This window comes from Rhinatrema bivittatum, chromosome 8 (genome assembly GCF_901001135.1).
Source record: "Rhinatrema bivittatum chromosome 8, aRhiBiv1.1, whole genome shotgun sequence".
Classification (NCBI taxonomy): Eukaryota; Metazoa; Chordata; class Amphibia; order Gymnophiona; family Rhinatrematidae; genus Rhinatrema; species Rhinatrema bivittatum.
Genome location: NC_042622.1, coordinates 1,005,697 through 1,028,008, shown reverse-complemented (window position 1 = coordinate 1,028,008; position 22,312 = coordinate 1,005,697). Strand labels below are relative to the sequence as shown.

At 46.5% G+C, this 22,312-nt stretch overlaps 1 protein-coding gene across 3 annotated transcripts in view; it reads right to left on the bottom strand.

Moving 5' to 3' along the window:
* ASXL1 (ASXL transcriptional regulator 1) overlaps positions 1 to 22,312 on the bottom strand; it is a 392,468-nt gene that overhangs the window by 253,419 nt on the left and 116,737 nt on the right. For 2 of the 3 annotated variants that reach the window (XM_029611256.1, XM_029611259.1), the window contains exons 3-5: positions 12,691 to 12,799; positions 6,344 to 6,467; positions 6,161 to 6,258 (exon numbers count right to left, since the gene is read on the bottom strand). In XM_029611256.1, coding sequence (XP_029467116.1) covers positions 6,161 to 6,258; positions 6,344 to 6,467; positions 12,691 to 12,799 — 331 coding nt within the window. The remainder of the gene's footprint in view (positions 1 to 6,160; positions 6,259 to 6,343; positions 6,468 to 12,690; positions 12,800 to 22,312) is intronic. The other variant, XM_029611257.1, reaches the window with a different exon arrangement.

Here is a 22,312-nt window from a genome sequence, read left to right as displayed (position 1 = left end):
AATCGGACTCCTAGATATTCCAGCAACTGTGAGGGCTGTAGGGAACATTTGTTTGTGTTGACCACCCATCCTAGGCTCTCCAGTAGAGTTATGACTCTGCTGGTTGCTTGGCGGCTTTCCTCCGGTGACTTTGCCCTGATCAGCCAATCGTCCAGGTAAGGATGAACAAGGATTCCTTCCTTCCTCAGTGTTGCCGCCACCACTACAATTACCTTGGTGAACGTCCGGGGTGCTGTGGCTAATCCAAAGGGGTAGTGTCCCGGAACTGGTAGTGACGGTTCAGGACTTTGAAGCATAGGTAACGCTGGTGATCCTGATGAATTGGGATGTGTATGTAGGCCTCCGAAAGATCCAGGGATGTGAGAAACTCTCCCGGTTGTATCGCCCTTATTACGGATCGTAGGGTTTTCCATGCGGGAAGCGGGGAATCCTGAGGTGGCGGTTGACCGACTTGAGGTCCAGGATGGGCCCTGAATGTTCCCTCTTTTCTTGGGGACGATAAAATAAATGGAATAATGCCCAGTATTTATTTCTTGTGGAGGCACTGGGGTTATGGCCTCGAGGGCCAGTAGCCTGGACAGTGTAGCTTCCACTGCCGCCCCTTCTTGGGAGATCATGGCAGGGGGGGACTCCACGAACTTGTCCGGAGGGATTCATAGAAAATCCAGGTAGTACCCTTCCCGAATGATGGCTAGGACCCACTTGTCCGAAGTTATCATCTCGATCCATCTGCGGTAGAATAGGGGCTAGTCTGCCCCCAAGGGCTTCTTCCCTTGGATGGGTCGGCTGAATCTCATTGTGGGGTGCGGCTGGGGCCTGTACCAGAGCTGGTTCCCCTCTTATTGTGCTTGGTCCGAAAGGACTGGTTCCTGCCCGTAGGGCGGGGGGGCTTGATAGTTGCCTCCTGTAAGGATTGAAGCGCTGTGAACTTCTGCCCCTGGAGGACCTGGGGAAGGGTCGCTGGTTTCTCTTCGTCTTATCCTCCGGTAGGCGCAGCAATGGGGACTTGCCCCATTTGTCGGCCAGTTTTCTCTAGTTCGCTGCCAAACAGGAGGGATCCTTTGAAGAGCATCCTCGTGAGGCGCGTTTTGGAAGATGCGTCGGCCGACCAGCTTCGGAGCCAGAGTTGCCTCCTGGCCGCCACCACAGAGGACACTCCTCTGGCCGTGGTGCGCACCAGTCGGAGGCGCAATCCCGCGAGAATGATACTGCGGGTTCCATGTCTTCTCCCGGGGTGGTGTGTTCCTGGTTTGTGATAAGCAGGCCGCAATTTGTAGAGACATAGCGGCTACGTCAAATGACTGTTTGAGGATGGACTCCAGCCGCCGGTCATGTGCATCCTTGAGCACAGCTCCTCCCTCCACTGGAATGGTAGTGCGCTTGGAGACTGCACAGACCATGGCATCAACTCTTGGGCATGAAAGAAGATCTTTGGTTGCCGGGTCCAGGGGGGTACAGGGGCAGCCAAAGCTCGCCCCCCTTGAAGTGGACTCCGGACATTCCATTCCAGGTCAAATCAGCTGCTGTGCTGTTTGTAACAGAGGGAAATGGTGAGAAGTCTCTTGAAGACCCTATAGCAGGGGGTTCCCCCGAAGTACCTGGGCCCGGTATAGCGAGCTCAGTCAGGCATTGGTTGACCAGTCTGGGAGCTTCGTCCTTAGTGAAGAAGCATCTCATGGTTCGGTGAGGCTCGTCCCCAGGGGGAGCTCCCCCTCTTCTAAGGGTCGGTTTCCTCCTCAGAGATGTCTGAATCCCCATAGATGGGGTTTCTGGGTAGTGGAAGCCTGTGCCTAGGGTCTTGAAGGGCCTGGGGCATGAGGGTCCTCCTGTGGAGCATGTGGCTGGTCAGCCTGAGGTTCAGTTTGCATTTGAACAAGGCATGAATCCCCTTGAAGAACTCCACCCATGAGATCGACGCTGGGCCAAAGCTGAGAGGCGCTGGTTCCTTGGGGGTCCCCGTCTACGGGGAGGTCCCCCTGGCTAGGACCGGGGTACCCCCCTGAGGAGCTAGAGAACTCGGCCCTGGGTGGGACTGGCCTTGGACTCCCAAGTAATTTCAGACTCCCAAGTAATTTACATCTCCTGTTATATATTCCCAAATTATATATATTTGTATCGTTATTTATCCTTCGCCCTGCTAGTGCACCCCAATGTATTATTTGATGTTAATTATTTACTGGTTTTAATTTATATCCGTTATGTTCCATTCTAAATTGTTTGGATTGTAAAGCTTGTTGCTGAATTATTGTTCATTGTAAACCGAGGTGATGTTTTCTAACGTGCCACGGTATATAAAAAATCCTTAAATAAATAAGACCGGCTAACCCCCCAAAGGAACAATGACGATTCAACAATTGATTCTGCCCTGTGGAAGAGGAGCCTGTACTGGACCGAAATCTCTTCAACTCTCGAAAATGAGAACATGCAGGAAAGCTCTTCTTAATGCCTTTATCATCTTCCAGGAGCCTATTATCCTTATTTTCTCCCAGGGACTTCATGAGCTGGTCCAGGTCCTCCCCCAAAGAGTTTTCCCTTAAAGGGAAGGTTACACAACTGAGTCTTAGACTACATGTCCGCTGACCAACTGCGCAGTCATAAAAGGCGCCATGCCGCCACCATAGAGACCATACTCCTAGCTGTACTGCGCACCAGATCATATAAAGCATCTGCCACGTAGGTCACCCCCACCTCAAGATGGGCCGCCTATGTGGGAGACCGCACACCCCGGCGAAGCCTGCTCCTGCGGCTTCTGGATCCAGCATAAGCAAGCACGCTGCATCATACTAGCGCACACCACCGCCCAGAGACTCAATGCTGACACCTCAAACATGCGCTTCAATTGAACCTCCAGCTTACCCTCTTAAATATCCTTGAGGGCAGCTGCCCCCGCCACCAGAATCAAAGTCTTCTTGTTCACCACTGATACCACCGCAGTGACCTTAGGCATTTTAAGGCAATCCAAGTGCTCTTCCAACAAAGGGAAACAGCTTTGCCATGGCCCTTCCAACCTTCAAGCCCGCTTCTGGGGAATCTCACTCCTATTGAGCTTCTGAATCTTCTTCGGAATGGGAAAGGCACAGGGAAGACACCAGGTTAACGGCCTCGTTGTCAGACTCCTCCTGAGTCAATTTGACTTCCAATTCCTCTAACACTGAGGAATAAGTGACTGGAGCTCCTCCAGGGGTCATCGCCATCACTCCGGCTGCTTCCGTGAGGTCCGGTTCATCCACGCTTCCATCCAAGTCAGGATTCTGCTCCTCATCTGGGACCCCTTCCAGATCCGCAGCTGGAGAGGACACCCCCTCATCTTGCGGATCATCCGACTCATCCAGATCTCTCGGGTCCCGTTCCGTACATGTGGACCGCAACCCGCGATGCCTGTCCAGTCTCACCAAGGACGCCCCTGAGGATGCTCAAGATCTTTTGGAGGGCCCTAAAGACCTCTCCTTCGGTCTCCGCTTAGCTGCCTTCCGTGCCAGAAAAGCCTCTTGCATAAACAAAGAAATTCTGGAGAAAAACCCCTCAGGCCCTCAGAAGCCTTTTCAGGGCTGCTGGGCTCAGAGACCACCCCCTCCTCAATACCATCCTCAGCAGACTTGTGGTCGGCCAGAGCCTCCGACTGTGATCCCTCTCAGGAGCAGCAAGGACAGAGGCCCTCACCGTGAACCCCGTGGACCGAGAGGCCCTCCGGTCCTTGGGACCCTTAGCGGAGGATCCCTCTTTCCCTGAAGCACAGCCAGTGCACAGGGAAAGGGAGTTAAGGTGGGCTGATCAGGAACCACAGGCCCTACATGCTTCCACCCGTGGTTTCTCTGACATCTGCTACGCTCTAGAGCCCCCGCTCCAATAGGCCACACCACGTGACTAAATGAGACCGCGTCACCGCGCAAACCTCAATGGTGCACGGAAAGGTCCCCAATCGCAGGAACCACGCGCACGCAAAACAACTCTGAAGAGCTCGAAAGCATGGCAGACCACAAAGGAAATCCCCGCCAGGGAAGCCCTCTGTACCACGCGGTCGGAGCGAAGGCAGGAAGAAACAGGCGGGTTAAAAAAGGAAACAGCTGTCAGAGCAAAATCTAGCCACAGCATGCCGGAGCAATCAGGCCCCCTTCGGGAAGCCCTCCAGCAGAACACCGGCAGTTACCGCTCCCACCACGGTCGACTGCCCCTGGGCCCTGCATCGCAGGCCGGCTCTCCTGGCTGTCCCTGGCAAGCAAACTCTTCTTTCTTTTCTTAAACAAAAAACTTTACTAACAGACTAAAGCAGCAAAAAGGAAAAAAAAAACAAAGGGGATTCTTCCCTGAGGGAGCCAGTGGCAGGCAGGAGGGGACCTCAGGATACAAAGAGGGAGCTAGTCCCCTCGCTATCAGGGGCCCCGGAACCAGCGGGCAGCTACGGCCAGGGGTATCCAACCCCCTCTCCCCCTCATTCGCCTGGTTCAACTCGAGGGATGGCTCACTAAGGAAACTAGCACCTTGAGAAGCAGCTCCAACTTTCCAACTCCAGATCAGTCAGGACTGCAGCTATGCATCTCTACCATCTGCTGGAGACAAAGAAATACTGAGGGACTGCAGGTGGCACACTCTGTATATGTAGCAGTGCCTCAAAGTTTTGTTCTCTGCCTCCATCTGCTGGTAGGAATGCATAAACTTACCGGTCTGGACTGATCTGGGTATGTGCAGTAATGTCTCAAATGTCCGAGTAGCTGCCCACCTGAGCACCAATGATTATCAGACTGTATGGTATAATATCGAAAACAGAATACATAGAATTCACACAAAGATCCTAGTTTTGAATTTCACAAACAAAGACTTTGTCAAAATGGGAATGTTCCTTGAGGAAGAACTGGAAGACTGGGAGAAAATGGGTGAAGTGGAACAACAGTGGACCAAATTGAAAGGAGCTATTACAAATGCAACAAATCTATATGTTAGAAAAGTAAACAAAATTAAAAGGAAAAAAAAAAACAATCTTGCTCTCTAATAGGCTGATTCAGTAAAAAATGCGGGAGAGCGGGCGCTCAGAGTTGAGTGCCCGCTCTCCCGACGTGCGCCCAGGCACTTCTCCTGGGCACAAGATTCTCTATTTAAAAATTAGGTGTCGCGCTAATAAGGAGGCGCTAGGGAAGCAGCGGCTGTCAGCGGGTCAGACAACCGATGCTTAATTTTACCGGCATCTGTTCTCGAACTGGGATTTACATTCATTTGGACTGGATCAGGATTCTGCTCATTGGCCCCTACAGATGATTGTCCCCAGTGTCACTGATTTTCCATGAACTCAGACTCAATTTTGAGCATCCAAGCTCATCGAAGGATTAAATCAGAAACCCAGTTAAAAATAATTCTGAATCGAAAAAGCCAAAACTTGACAGCAGAAGAACAGAGCCCACACTCTCTCTCACCCCCTTCGCTCACAGTTTTATACACACAGAAACTCATTCTCACTGGGGCCTGCTCCATATTCACTGCAATCGATAGAGCCTCCACTTCCAGTATGCCTGGGCCTGCTTCATCTTCGCCAGGAGTGAGATTAGCCTCCACTTGTGGCACTCTGGTGCCTGCCAAATTCTGCACAGAATCTGTGCAGGAGGGGAATTCTGTGCTCCACAGTAGTGCAGAATTCCCCCAGGACTAATACTTCCTTCTACAATATAGGCAATTTCTTTTTTTGGTGTATTTTGTCTTTATCATTCTATGAAATAAGACTTTTCCATGTTTAAAATGCAACCTTTAATTACATGTCTGATTATTAACCTTGACTCCTAATGTTTGTTTCTATGTCTTTAAGCTTGTTTTTATATCTCTAAGGGAGTGATGGGAATTATGAAGCTAAATTAATTAGGCAGAGGGACAGATTGGATAGGCCATACAGTCTTTTTCTACTGTCATGTTACTAAGCAATGTTAAATTTTCAGTCTATTTTATAATTGATGTGCATCATTTTTATATTCACTTTATAAAGTGATCTTTTTAGGGTACCATGAAAATTATAATGCCTTCCTGTATACACAACTGAGACCTACTTGTCGCCTTCTCTTATCTCATACCACGACCAACCCTAGCATCTCCTCATACTCCCCTTCAACCCTGTAAGGGGTACCAGCTCCTCTAATACCTTCCAGCAACCATGATGGAAACAAACCTCTCGCTCCCATACCTGTGATATTGGCCTACTGCACACACTGGTGCTAGACAGCAGTTGGCTGTGAGACTCAGTAGAACAGGATGCATTAGAAGAAGTTTCGTCAGGTGACCCTAAAGAAATAAAGGAAAAAACTAACATCAGATGATGAATATGACTCTCGCTACCAGCTATTGATGAATGGGGCTAGATACTCACCATCATTATCACCACCACTCACAGTACTGGCTTCAGTTGATCCACAGCTTTCCCCATCAACTGCATCCTCTGGTTCATCTACCTCTACCACAGACAGACTGCGAGACCACTGTAGGGCATCCTTCTATGCAGAGAAAAAGGAGATTACGTGAAATCCCAGTGATAAATAACAGTACAATATCACAATGGGCTATCTAGTTTATTGTGAGAAAAAATAACAAATTTTAGAGTTTGGCTCTTATAAAAAAAAACAGAATTTACAGATTCTTTGCATAACAGCTATAATGGGTGGACCAGTAAAGGCAGAGAAGGGATCACATTCAGCAAATCAAAATTGTGCACAACAGGAACTTCTAATCATTCCCCTATACTAACCTAACAATTAAAATGTATATTTATTTATTTATTTATAACTTTTTTTTTATACCAAAGTTCAGGTAACAGAATTACTTATCACTCCGGTTTACATTATAACAAGTAGAAAACAATGACAACATATATCTTACAATGAACAAGGGAGTGAACAACTTGGATAATATAACATAACATAACTAGGAACAGTAGCAGTATGCACTATTAGAGCGAAACTAGCGCATGGGGAGGGAGGTTTGCTAATGGGGGGGGGGGGGGGGAAGGAAGGTTGTTCGTGGAGGGGGGAGGAGGGAGAAATTTCTTATTGATGAGTAAAAACATGAGCATAGGTTCTCTTACACTCTTGTAATCAAACCTATGAGCTACTGTTCTATGGAATACTAAGTTCAGCAACAATATTGTCTACATTAAGGCGGTAATTTTCAAAAGATTTAAAGCATGTAAATGGCCTTTTCAAAATTGCTCCAATATATGCTAGTTTTACCCTTGTAACGCCCTTGAAAGGTTTTATGTTACATGACCCCAATCTGACCCTATTCTCCTCAGCAACAATTAATCCCACATCAGCCTTCTGTTGCTCTACAGCAATGTACCATGGCTCATTGATGCGCCTTCAGACCTGATCAGATGTGCTATGGAAAGTTCACCACTGTCTGATGCTTACATCCAGGCCAGCACCTTGCAGCAAAAAGAGACACCAGCTGTGGCTCTTAAAAGTATAGAAGCTCCTTTCTGATTACATGTTTAATCATGCATGCTTATTTCTAGATACAGCATGATCCCTGGAGTGTGGTAATTAAACTGCTGTGATTGATAAAACAGAATGACGGTATATATAAATGAAATAAATGGGCAGCTTGCATGACATGGATACCTGGGCTCCACTTTGTGCAGCATACACATTGCACACAGCATCTCCTCATATGCCTCCTTCTTTGAGTACTTCCAGTCTCTGTCTTATTCCCAGGCTGAGCATGACAGGAATTACATGTTTTGAACACTGGATGTGACTCACTCTTGAATGCCAGGTTCTCTGGCAACCACATCAGACAGTCAAGATATCATAAGAACATAAAAACATAAGAACATGCCATACTGGGTCAGACCAAGGGTCCATCAAGCCCAGCATCCTGACTCCAACAGTGGCCAATCCAAGCCATAAGAACCTGGCAAGTAATAATCGATCCAGCTACCCACACCACAGCAACTTCTCCTTTCTCATATACTTGTATATAGAATGAACTAGTGCACTGTGACAAGTTCACGTGTGTTTGTCTCCATCTCCATTCGTTTTAAAATATGGAAGAGGCTAACTTCCAATTAGGTCACCTAACTGAGCAGTCACAGTCACAGAGAGCTTTTGAATGGGATGATTTTTAGTACAGCTCTGCCTAAATAAATGTGCCGTGATCTATATATGCTGGAATGCAGACACGAGCTTCACGCACTCCGAGAGATAAAAGGAAAGACGGCAAGAAAAATGTATCGGTTAAAACAAAGATGGCGACTGTGTCTGAACAATCTCTTGCGGAATTGAAAGATGACATTGTACAGGATATATTGAAGAATGTTACCGCAGCTCTGATTGATCAACAATAAACTACAACTGGCAATGGAAGAAATGACTGAGAAAGTAAGCAGTCAAACCACAAAGATCTCGAGTTGGATAACAGAGTAGCAGCTCCAAAAACCCCCCCCCCCCCAAAAAAAACGGCAGAGCAATTTACCACGCAATTGGCTAATCTTAAAATAGAAAATGTGGCCTTACTTGAAAGAATCGAGGACGAAGTAAATAGAGCACATAGGAACAATATTAAAGTCAGTGATCTCTCAGAATCTGATAAGGAGCAAGATCTTTTATAATTCTTTCAGGTTTAGCTTCCTGAGGCCTTGGGGCTTTCTCTTGAGAAGGAGTCTATTATAGTAGAACGAGCACATCAAGTTGGGATACGCAGAAAGAAAGACTCGAGACCTACACCCATCATTGCCCATATTTTGAACTATGCGGATAAGGTCCGACTCATGCGGGCTTATAAGAAGTGTAATAATTCTTTGGAATGTGAAGGTGTTAAACTTCTTCTCTTCAGTGATTTTTCAGCAAAAGTATCTGAAGACCGCCAAAAAATGGCACAGATCTACAGCGCCTTGTACCACAAAGCTTTCAAGTTTTCCTTCCAGTTTCCTACAAAAATGTGTGTGTTTGCTGATGGTAAAATGATTGTGCTTCATCCTAAAGATCAAGCGCAGCAATATTTAGATTCTTTATGACACTATACAATAGGATTCAGATGAACTGAACCAAATCACGGTGAACCTGGAAGATGAGATAGGCCAGATTGACAAACTGAAGAGTAGTAAATCACCTGAACCGTGTGATATACACTCCAGGGTTCTGAAATAATTAAAAAATGAAATTTCAGTCCTACTTCAATTAATTTGTAACCTATCATCCCATGGGATCATCAGATGGGAGAAACGGTGCTAATCCTGAAGGTCCAGGCCTAGGCACCGAAAGCATTGATGGAGGCATAGAAGGCATCGGAGGCACCGATGGAATCTGTGACATCGATGGATGCGTCGGTGGCAGCAGTCCGGAAGGCGGAATGGAGATCGGTGTTTCTTCTTCATCTGACGATAAGGGTATCGGTGTGGAAGGAATCGGGGCCACCGGTTCCCTCGGATCCACTGGTGGCTAGGCACCGATTAAAGTGTCCATTCTGGCCAGTAGTGGTGCAAGAGCCATGGGTATCGGGTCGGTGACCGGCTCAGGGACAGGCACTGGTATCTATGGAGGTTTGAACCCCTAGAGTGCTTTTCCGATGGCCTCTTGGATCATCCGATCCAATTCTTCGTGGAAACCTGGAGCATATGGCCCCGATTCCGGAGTAGGAGGCAGCTCTGGTGTAGCCGGAGGGTCCACCAGTGACAGTGGAGTTGCGGCTCCCGGCATCTGTCAAGGTGGGGAACACCTCGGTGACCCAGACACAGAAGAGGACAGGGCCTTTTCTGGATGGGATTTCTTTGTTGGTGGCTCAGACGACGTCGATGCCGAGGGCTTGCCTGTATCGGTGGCGGTTTCGACATTTTTCACTGTGCTCTCCCCAGTTCTTTTTCCGAGGAGAGACAGGAGGAGTCGACAACCGTGGAGTTGAAGCCGGTCAGGCAGCAGCGATTTCAAGGTGCTGGCGTGAAGAAGACGGCACTGGTTCGGATGACGTCGAAGCTATCGATGGAGTCTGGGTTTTAGACCAAAAGAGAAGTTCCATCTTCTCCAGCCGAGCCTTGTGACCTTTTGGTGTCATTTGGGCACATTTGGTGCAAGTTAGGACATCATGGTCGGACCCCCAAACACACCATGCAGACCGTATGAGGGTCAGCGATGGACACTGTTTGAGTGCAGTCGGCGCACTGACGGAAACCCGATGCCATGGTCTCGACAAAATTTAGCTTCAGTGAGGTCGATGGTCAGTAGGCCGCGAGGGAAAAACTCGAAGGGAATCGACTGCAAGCAGGTAAAAAACTTGCCATTCGACCGCGGAGTAAAGTTATCGATAGGGGGACCCCTGTGGGGTAAATATTTTGCAATTTTCTTGAAGACGTTTCGTGAGAAAAATTCCTGTCAGGAATATCTGAAGAGCTACTTAACCCGCGTGGCTACCATTGCGTGGAAAAAAAGAAGACTGAAGGGGGACCCCTGCTGGATGCAGGGTTGGTGCTATGCTAAGCATGCCCAGTAGGTGCCAGTCAAATTTCTAGAAACTCTGACAAACGTTTTCTGTGATTGGGCTCCATCCTGATGATGTCACCCATATGTGAGGACTACCATCCTGCTTGTCCAGTGAGAAGGTAAGTTACGTTATCGTCGCCAGTAGAACTATTGGGTGCGAAAGCTGGCAGCGATAACACTGCAGTGGTGCAATCGCTGCCGGCTTTCGCAGGCCCGCCCCCTGTTACCGCTGGATTCACCATTCTCTGCGAGAATGGAAAATCCAGCCCTTAGCTCCAAAACAATATATAATGAACCGGCAGTCAATTCAATTTCATTTGATCAAATTCCCATATCAGGAGTATCATTTCAGGATGTTGGAAAATCTGTCTGCATTGTATTTACTAAGGAATTTTTTTTTTTAAGAGGTTTTGAGTTCTTTACATAATCATTAATTTTCAGAAGAATATGTCCCTACTATACTAGATAGAACCATAATTCGCCGTTTCTAAATGTAATTTGGATAACGCTTCCCCTTGTTTTCAACCAATTTCTAATCCAAGTACATTGGGAAAAATTAGAGAAACGGGACTAGTCTCAGTTTTCTGATTTTCTAAGGGAAAACAATATACTGCATCAATATCTGAGTGGTTTTAGAAAGAAACAACAGAAACCTTGTTGGTTTCGGTCATGACCTACTTATTGTGTGAATTTGATCAGGGCATAGCTGTTTGTGTATTTCTTGATGTATCTTTGGCCTTTAATACTGTTTCCCCTAATATTTTATTGGATCATTTAAGTGAGCTTGGAGTTCGGGGGGGGGGGGGGCAGTTTATAAATGGTTCAAATCCTATCTTTGCAAAAGAGAACAAGTTATGATTGATAGTACTTGATTTACTGTTTCTTCTGGGGTTTCTCAGGGGGTCAGTGTTCTATGAAGTGTTATACAATGTATATATGATTTCATTGTGTACAATATTAGATCAATATTCAATAATGTTTAGAATGTATGCAGATGACATGCAATTGCCTTTCCCTGTAGTAACCTCATTGCAAGAAACCATGGTTTTAATTATCAATGGCCTTTAAATCATTAATAATTGGATGCATGCAAATCATTTCAGGATGACAAAATGTTTGCTCTCTTAATATTTTGGAAAAGGAAATTTTTTTTTTTTAATATATATTCCGCTTTTCACACTTTTTTCAGCACTTCAAAGCAAATTACATTCAGGTACTGTAGGTATTTCCCTATCCCCAGAGGGTTTACAATCTAAGGGGTAGATTTTCAAAAAATATGCACGAGAAAGTTATAAAATTCCGGTCCCGCGAGTGTAAGGGGAGGTATAATTTAGCAAATTTGTGCAGTGTCGCATCGGGGCCTTTCCCAGTTACCTCCCAGTCCGCTCCATAAGGGGATTAATTAGCGCCTATACAACCCGCGTCCAACTGCGGGTTAAATAGTATGCTCAGCTGAGCGCACTGTATTGTATCGGCCCCTAAGCTTGGAAAGTGGAGTCTTATGTCCCCTCAAGGATCTACCTCGACACAGTTTGGTAGAATTAGGTTCATCCAATGCAAAGACTTAGTTTTTGGGTACTTGCCAGGTTCTTATGGCCTGGATTGGCCACTGTTGGAAACAGGATGCTGGGCTTGATGGACCCTTGGTCTGACCCAGTATGGCATTTTCTTATGTTCTTAAAGATATGAAAGAGGGAATGGGAAGGAAAAGAAACTACAGTATATTCATTTTTTATTAGAAAACTGCTAACTTTCCCTTCTCCCCCTCAAATTATTCACCAAATTTAAAACATGAAAGTCAGATGCCCCCCTCCACCAAAGATGTACCTCAAGACTAGAATTGGTGCAGCTAGGTCTAGCTGTTCCAAAGTTGTAAGGTGGGAACACATTCAAACACACAAGCCTGCAATACATGCAGCCATTTTATCATCTGATAAGCCTTTCTATTCTATTGAGCCTAGGCTAAAAATGTCATATTTTGTCATTCTTCACTTATATTGTGTTGAAATTCTGGATGAAAACTTATTAGCATATGTTTCTGATGGTCATCGGTACCTTTATTTCATTCAAGACATGATGGTATATATTCCTAAAAGGAGAACTTTCAGAACAGTTAAAACTTTACCTTCAGCATAACACAATTAGAAAAATAAAAGATCCTTTTTATATAATGCAATAATTTTACTGCCAACTATAATAACATTTTTAGTATAGCTAAACATATCACAACAGCAATTTTTAATCCTACCTTCAGGGTGAAAAGGCTGATACGCCCTGGCAATTTGTAGAAAAGTGCATCTGTTCCTCTTGAATTGGAGTGCAGCATGGTATTCAGGCAAGCCAAGGGGGAAGCCCCACTGTAAGTAAGGTACCAGAGGCAGGTAAGAAGACAAAGACGCAGGCTGCACATGGTCAGTTAGTTATCTGATATAAAACAGCATATTTTAACAAGCTACTAAAAACAGCTCACAGGGTTGACAGCTCCTGTTCCAGCTTTGATTATACATTATTTTTCAAGCAGTTGTGTAGAAGAGAGGTAGTCAGACTCAGGAAACATGAAGAAAACAAGTTTCAGCAAAGAAAGAATTTTTAAAAGTCTTGGTTAAAATAGGATCCGAGATAAAAAGTACAAAGTCAATAAATTAAACACAAGGGCTTAGGAGGAAGGAAGCCATCCTCAGACATTTCAGGTTATGATTTATCTATCTTAACACACTGTAAAAGTGGCCGAGTCACTTACCCTTTGGGCTCTAGCATGCCCAAGATATCAACTATTAAGTATTAACATTACAAATTTAGAAGACAATTTTCAAACGACTGAAAAATTAAGCAGTTACTCAATAAAATGAGGCTGAAAACTGCCCTCCCCCTCTGGAGAAAGCAAAGTTGCTTACCTGTAACAAGTGTTATACATAGACAGCAGTACAAATCAGCTAGACAAGTTGGTGACAAACCAGTAGTGCAGGCACAGAAATTTGCTCTTTTAATCCAAAACCACAAAATGATCTTTCCAGGCATACGCAGGTGTTCTTGTGCAGCCACCCCTGTGCAAGTCTCCTCAATCAATATAACAAGCTATCTTCAACACTAAGGGGAGGAGGATGGGATTGTGTGGCTGATTTGTTCTGCTGCCTATGGAGAACATCCTTACAAGCAGGCAACTTTGCTTTCTCCGTGGACAAACGGGATCAGCAGTCACACAAGTGGGGACTCCCAAGCTTAAGAGTTGCATGCAGGAAGATTATTATTTATTTATTTATTTTTGGTTTTTATATACCGGAAGTTCCTGTATAATATACATATCACTCCGGTTCACAGATAACAGAGATAACTATCGCCGAGATGGCGGTTTACATGGAACATATAGAACAGTTAATCTATTATAAAGTAGAATACAAACTAAGATCTACTAAGAACACATAAATAAGGCAAATAAACATTACAAAATTGCTGTGGGATGGGAGGGTTGTTATTCTTCCTGCTCTTAGCTCTCTGGGAAAGCTTGTAGGAAGAGCCAAGTCTTGAGTTTCACTTTGAACGTGGAATGGCACGGCTCAAGGCGGAGGTCTGGTGGTAGTGAGTTCCAGAGCGAAGGGCCCGCTGTGGATAGTGCGCGTTTCCTCAGGGAGGATTTTGCTGGTTGGGTGATCATTCTGTTCTGATATGCCCTTCTGGTTGGCTTTTTAGAAGTGTGTAGTTGGAGCTGGAAGGTTAAGTTGAGTGGAGAGATGCTCTGTAGGGCCTTATGAATCATCATGCTGGTTTTGAACTGTATCCTGTATTTAATGGGGAGCCAGTGGAGATGCTGGAGGATCGGGGTGATATGGTCCCTTTTTTTGGCGTTGGTGAGAATTCTTGCTGTGGCATTCAAGACCATCTGGAGGGGTTTGGTGGTGCAGGCGGGAAGGCCCAGCAGGAGTGAATTGCAGTAGTCCAATTTCGGGAGAATGATGGCCTGGAGTACTGTGCGGAAGTCCCTGTAGCGGAGAAGTGGCTTTAGTTTCTTTAAAACTTGTAATTTAAAGAAGCATTCTTTTGTGGTGTTATTTACGAATTTGTTGAGGTTGAGTCTGTTGTCTAGGAGTACACCCAGATCTCTGACTTGAGGAGAGGTGGTGTATCCTGAGGTGTCTAGAGGATTGCAGGCGGTGGTTGGGGCAGATTGTTCCGGAGCTATTATAAGAATTTCCGTTTTGTTTGTGTTTAGGACTAAGTTGAGACTGGCTAGTAGATCGTTGATGGTTGAGAGGCATTTATTCCAGTAATCCATGGTTTTGTGTATAGTATCCGTTATAGGGATGAGTATTTGTATGTCATCCGCGTATAGAAAATGGATTAGATTGAGGTTAGTAAGTAGATGACAGAGTGGGAGGAGATAGATGTTGAAGAGGGTGGGGGAGAGTGAGGATCCTTGTGGTACCCCCATTTTGGATTGAATGGGGTGGGACTCCTTGTTGTTTATCTTGACTTTGTATGTTCTGTTCTCAAGGAAGGATTTAAACCAGTTGAAAGCTGCTCCTGTTATGCCGATGTCTGTTAGCCGTTGTAGTAGGCTAGAGTGGTTCACGGTGTCGAACGCTGAGGAGAGATCCAGAAGTGCGAGGAGGCAAGGTTGGCCTTTTTCCAGATTGAAGATAATGTTGTCCGATAGTGTGGCTAACAGAGATTCGGTGTTCTTTGTCTTCCGGAATCCAAACTGGTTAGTGGTGAGGATATTGTTGTCATCAAGGAATTCTGAGAGTTGTCTGTTAACCACTTTCTCCATGATTTTAGCCAACATAGGAAGGTTTGCTATAGGTCTGTAGTTAGCAGGATCCGAAGGGGGAGGTTGGGTTTTTGAGGAGAGGTTTGAGCATTGCCAACTTGAGTTGGTCGGGAACTTGGCCTTGAGCAAGGGAACGGTTGATGATGTCTGCCACTGGCTTGGCAATGATGTCGGGGATTGAACTCAGAAGGTTTGATGGAATATGATCTAGCGGGTGAGAGGATGGTTTTATCTTAAGGATGTTCGCTATTTCTAAGGTGGACGTGGGTTCAAGAGATTCGAGTGCTGCTGTGTATGTGTTGGGTTGAGGAGTTTGTGGGCTGTGGTTGCTTGCGTAGCTTGTGTGCAGAGATGGCCCTTTGAGAGGGGCTACGAGTGAGGTGATTTTGTTGTCAAAGAATTCGGCTAGTTCATTAGCTTTTTTAAGAGCTTGGTCATCTGGGATGCTAGGTCCGGGAGGTTTGGTGAGTGCTGAGACATAGGAGAAGAGGGCTCTTGAATCGAATGAGAAGTGGTGTATCTTTTTGGAGAAGAATTCTTTCTTGGTTTTGTTGATTTCGTTTCTATATGAATTGAGGCATGCTTTGTAGGTGAGGAGGGTTGTTGTGGATGGGCTTTTTCGCCATTGGTTTTCCTTGCATCTGAGCTCGTGTTTACGTGACTTCAGCTCTGTGGTGAACCATGGTTTCCTGTTGTCTTTGTCCGGATTGATAGATTTTGTTGTCATGGGACACACTTGATCTGCTATCTTGTTAGTTATGTTAATCCATGAAGATGTTGCTGAGTTGGCGTCGGCGAGGTCCAGATTCATTAGTTCCTTGGTTAGGTGTTTACTGAGGTGATCTCCTGAGCACTGTTTCCTGACCGATATGGTGATGTTTTGATTTGTTTGGGGAGGAGATTTAAAGATCTCTAACATTGATGAGATGATACGGTGGTTGGTCCACGGTACCGCAAGGCATGTTGGGGTGGTGTGGGATGAGAGTCCTTCGTTTATAAAGATAAGGTCTAAAGTATGACCAGCTTTGTGGGTGGGTTCTTTCACAATTTGTCTGAAGCCCATATGGTTGAGGGAGGAGAGAAGGGTTTTGCAGTTGGAGGAATGAGGTTGTACATCCACGTGGAGGTTGAAATCTCCCATCAAGATGGTCGGTTTTCCGGAGTTTAAGTGTTTTGCTGTTAGTTCTATGATTGGTGAAGGGTCTGATTCCAGAAGGCCGGGGGGAGCGTAGATTAGTGCGATGGTCAGATGTTAGAGTTGAATAATGCGAATTCGATATTTGCTGTGGTATTGGATGTCTGTAATGTTAAACCTAGCGTTTTTTTTGGCTGCTAGGAGGAGACCTCCTCCTCTTTTCTTGCGTCTGGGTATGGACAGTATGTCGTAGGTCTGGATGGGAAGCTGGTTGATTAGGGCTGTGTCGGTGGGTTTTAACCAGGTTTCTGTGATGGCACAGATGTCCGGTTTTGAGTCGGATAGTAAGTCATTGAGTATATGCGTTTTCTTGGATATGGATTGTGCATTGAGCAGCGTGAGTGAGAAAAGGGCAAGACCAAGGCATTGGGTGACGGGTGTCAGCATGATGGGCCTGAGTCTCTGCTGGCGGTTATGGTGGGGTGTGGGGAGCTTAGGTGCTCTCCACCTTTGGTTGTGGTGGATGGGAATAGTTAGGGGGTGCATGGTGGAAGGAGGAGTGAGCATGTAGCCAGTAGGCAAGGGGAACTCTAGGCTAGTGGTATCCAGATGAGGGAGCGATTCCCTATGTGGGTCTACTACCGTGTGCGCAATAAGCAACAAAGGGTTAGGCCCACTGGAAGGGCTTTGCCTTAAATAAGCTGTGAGGCTGTGTTGGGCTTACCCAAGAAGCCGATTGGGATGGAGGCTTGGTTACTGGGCTGCTCTGCGGGGCTGCACTAAGGGGCGCACAAAGGGGCAGGCCCCTTTGTCGCGCACCTTCGGCGCGCGACGCCCGGCGTGCGACGCCTGGATATCGCGCCGGGATTTAAATCCCCTCCCGGTCGCGTCTCTGTGACGTCATCGGGTGCGCGCCTGGATGGGGGTCGGAGCTCGCGGATCGGAGCTTGTGCGCTGAGGTAAGTAATCTTTTTTGGCCTCGTGGCCGGCGGTGGGCTGTCGGTGGTAGGGCGAGCGTTACAGGCCTTATTCTAAGGTCATAGCGTAATACATCTTGCAACTGTACAGGCTACAGGGAGAGTGGTAGGAACTGATTAAATAAACTTAAGACTGCCTTACCAAAACTACCTTCCTGGCATGAAGCATTTTCTAGAACAGCACTTCTTAACCAACAGTCCATGGACCAGCACTAGTTCCTTGCAGCATTTTTGCTGGTCCATGAACAGACAGGGATTGCAGGAACTCCGTTTCTGCTCTGCTCTTAGGCATCATAGTGACCCTGCCCCTTCTGGCTTCTGTAAAGGAGGCAGGGCAGAAATAGGGCTGGAGATAAGAAGTTGATAAACTCTGCTCTAAACCAGAAATTCTCTACCACTGTGTTGCGGCTTCCCAGTGTCTCACTGCCCCAGCTATGCTTTCCTCCCTCTCCTTCATTGCAGCAAGATGCACATCTTCTTCTACTAACACTGCTGCCATTCCGTCCAGGCCTGGAACAGGAAGAGATGTACAGTGGGGTGCACAGAAAAAATAGAAGACCATGCTGCATAAAGTATCAGCAGCAGCATAGGCTTAGACCAAAATGAAGCGTATCCAGTGATCAGCAATGGGAGAAAACAGAGTTAGCCCCTCAGTTGATGGGATTCTTTGTTCTCAAGTCACAGAGGCTGGAGGAGGCGGCTACTGCCTAGAAAGACTAGGGGGCACTCCATGAAGTTAGCATGGGGCACATTTAAAACTAATCGGAGAAAGTTCTTTTTTATTCAACGCACAATTAAACTCTGGAATTTGTTACCAGAGGATGTGGTCAGTGCAGTTAGTATAGCTGTGTTTAAAAAAGGATTGGATAAGTTCTTGGAGGAGAAGTCCATTACCTGCTATTAAGTTCACTTAGAGAATAGCCACTGACATCAGCAATGGTAACATGGAATAGACTTAGTTTTTGGGTACTTGCCAGGTTCTTATGGCCTGGATTGGCCACTGTTGGAAACAGGATGCTGGGCTTGATGGACCCTTGGTCTGACCCAGTATGGCATTTTCTTATGTTCTTATGTAATGCCCACCACCTACATTCTTAGCCAACTGGTAGATTAAGAAAAATCTCAATGCAAAATCATCTCCAAAGCAACAACCAGATAAATAATCCCCAAAGTAAGAACCACTTAAACCAAAGAGGCTTTTTTTTTTTTGGTTACCCAGACAAGAGCAGGTTGACTTAAAAAGGGGAAGAAAGGAACAAAGAGGGAGAGATAGGACAGAAGGGCAACAGATCCAATACTCTATAAACTTTCTGGCTGCTGGGCATTGCTTCACTGGGGGAATGAGTTACCACTATCACCCCAAGACCAGCTCAACCGAGAGATGGAATCAGAGACTGTCACCTCAGGAGCAGCTCAACCAGGGGAGGGAGTCAAAGGACTATCACACCTCAGGAGCAACTAAATCCACATTTTCTTCACCCAGCCTAAAGCCAAAACAGCATAGAATGCTTGCTACCATCTACCGGAGACAAAGAATACTGGCAGGTAGAGCAAAGAACAGGCTATTTTAAGGACTCAGGTGAGCAAGCATGTTGTTCTCTGTCTCCATCTGCTGGCTGGGAAGCATACCCCATGCATCTAGACTGGTTTGGCTAGATAAGAAGGAAATTAATAAAAAAAAAAACCCCACAGAATTCTAAGTCTGTTCACTGACCCAATAGTTTTATCCACACACTTTCCCTGTGCTTATGCCATTATTACTGTTTGCTCACTTGTGGCATGTCAGCAATTTATCACCCACTTGCAGTTTCATCACTTCTTTGGTATGGCTTCTACAGACTAGACAGCACTCCTCTAGCTATCCTCATCTGCCATATCAGAATTCCAAATGAACTATGCTGCCACCAGTGCCATTACAAAGCCTACTATTCCCTGAACTGTAATCTGCCTTGTTTGACTCAAGAATGAGAAATTACTACTTACCTGATAATTTCCTTTTATTTATGAGTCAGATGAAAACAGAAAAAGTGGGTTATGCACTCCTATCAGCAGATGGAGACGGAGCAAACTGACATCACAATATATATACCCCTGCAGTGACCTCAGCCTGCCAGTATTCTCTTCAAAATTAACTGTGGACAAACTAGCAAAAAACTCGAGTGAAAACAGATAACCAACAGGCTGAATATTGACATTCTGTGAGCTCACAGAAGAAATTAACACTAGTCTAAGGACTGGAGTATCCCTTACCAGTAAAGCAAGTGTTGCTTACCTGTAACAGGTGTTCTCACAGGACAGCAGGATGTTAGTCCTCACATATGGGTGACATCATCAGGATGGAGCCCAATCACAGAAAACTTCTGTCAAAATTTCCAGAACTTTGACTGGCCCCTACTGGGCATGCCCAGCATGGCACCAATCCTGCAGCCAGCAGGGGTCCCCTTCAGTCTTATTTGAAAGCAACAGGCAGTGCCGAAAAATAAAATAAAACATTACGAACCCAACACCGCGGGGCGGTGGGCGGGTTTCGTGAGGACTAACATCCTGCTGTCCTGTGAGAACACCTGTTACAGGTAAGCAACATTTGCTTTCTCACAGGACAAGCAGGATGGTAGTCCTCACATATGGGTGAGTACCGAGCTGAGGATGCCCGAGAGTGCAGCAAATGCACCCAACGGCGTGCAACAGGCACAACAACTGGGGTGGAATTTGGTAGAGGGCATCCTGAACCCTAACGGGCAGGCGGAAGGGTGTTGGTACGTCACGTTGGAAATAGGTTACGCAGGTCAGACTGGCCGAAGATAGAATCTTGTCTTCCGGCTTTGTCCAAGCAATAGTGGGCTGCGAAGGTATGGAGAGAGCTCCAGGTGGCAGCCCTGCAAATGTCAGGAAGCGGCACCGATCGGAGGTGTGCTACTGAAGTCGCCATGGCCCTCACAGAGTGTGCTTTGACACGGTCTTGAAAAGGAATGCCCGCTTGCTGATAGCAAAGAGATATGCAGTCCGCCAACCAGGAGGAGAGAGTCTGCTTACCCACAGGTTGCCCTAATTTATTGGGATGGAAAGAGACGAATAACTGAGTACTCTTCCTGTGGGCAACTGTACGGTCTAGGTAGAACGCTAGAGCCTGTTTATAGTCAAGGGTATGCAGAGCCTGTTCCCCTGGATTGGAATGGGGCCTGGGAAAGAAGGTAGGTAGTATGATGGATTGATTAATGTGAAACTCCGAAACTACCTTAGGAAAAATTTAGGGCGAGTGCGGAGTACCGCCCGATCCTGCAGGAGTTTAGTGTAAGGCAGATAGGTAAATAGGGCCTGTAACTGACTAACCCTGCGAGCTGAAGTGATAGCCAAAAGGAAAATCACTTTCCATGTGAGATATTTTAGGTCACAGGAGTGAAGAGGCTCGAATGGTGGTTTCATGAGCCGACCAGGAACTAGATTAAGGTCCCAAGAAGGGGCCGGAGGATGTAAAGGTGGCTTGACATAGAGCAAGCCCTTTAAAAAGCGTGTTACGAGGGGTTGTACTAATATAGGAACATCCCCGACACCCCTATGGAAGGCAGCTACCGCACTGACATGCATTCTGATTGAAGATGTCTTTAAACCTGACTGACAAATGCCAGAGATAGTCCAAAAACCTTGGGACTGGACAGGAAAAGGGATCAAGGGACTGCGAAGTGCACCATGATGTGTACCTTTTCCATTTATAGGAATAAGATTTTCTTGTGGAAGGCTTTCGCGAAGCAATCAGGACACAAGAAACCGAATCTGAAAGGTTAAGTGGTTGAAGGATTAACCTTTCAACATCCATGCAGTCAGGGACAAGGCCCGAAGATTGGGATGGCGTAGGCATCCGTCCTTTGAGTGACCAGATGCGGGTCCGTTCCCAAGGGAATGTGCTTGCGGATGGAAAGATCCTGGAGTATAGGAAACCACACTTGGCGTGGCCAGTGAGGTGCTATCAAGATCATGGTTCCCTTGTCCTGACGTAGCTTCACGAGAGTCTTCGAAAGAAGAGGAAGTGGAGGGAATGCATAGAGCAGACCGGTTGCCCACGAGAGGGAGAATGCATCTCTGGGCTGAGAGCGCTCGCTCTGAATGAGGGAGCAGTAACTGTCCATTTTGTGGTTCTGAGGGGACGCAAAGAGGTTTGTCTGGGGGTATCCCCTCTGGCGAAAGATTGAAATCGCTACCGAGGGGTTGAGAGACCACTCGTGTGGCTGGAAGACACGACTCAGTTTGTCTTCCAAGACATTGTCCACTCCCGGCAAGTAGGTGGCCCTGAGGTACATCGAGTGGGAGAGCGCTTCCAACCAAATCTGCGCAGCTTCCTGACACAGAAGGAAGGAGCCTGTGCCTTCCTGCTTCTTGATGTACCACATGGCCACCTGGTTGACAGTCTGAATCAGGATGACGTGATTTGACAGGCGTTCCTGAAAAGCCCTGACAGCATATCGCATTGCTCGAAGTTCTAGGAAATTTATCTGGTGTTTGGCTTCCTCTGGAGACCAAGACCCTTGTGTCTGCAGATTGTCCACATGGGCTCCCCACCCGAGGTTGGAAGCGGTGGTGAGAATGAGTTGAGGATCTGGCACTTGAAAGGGCAGACCCTGGAGGAGATTGTTGAGATTTTGCACCAGGCGAGAGATAGACGGAGTGAGTCTGTGACGTGGACAATGGTCGACAGAGGCTGAACAGCTTGAATCCATTGTGACCTCAGAGTCCAATGCATGAGTCTCATGGCCAGGCGGGCCATTGGTGTGACATGGACTGAGGACGCCATGTGTCCAAAAAGGATAAGGAATTGGCGAGCTGTTACTGTATGCTGAGACTGCAACTGGTGAGCTAGAGACACGAGAGTTAGCGCTCGTTGTTGAGGGAGAAAGACTTTTGCCTGCAAGGTGTCCAAGTCTGCCCCAATGAACAACAAGGTTTAAGATGGGACTAAATATGATTTTTTGTAATTGACGAGAAATCCTAGAGAAATTAG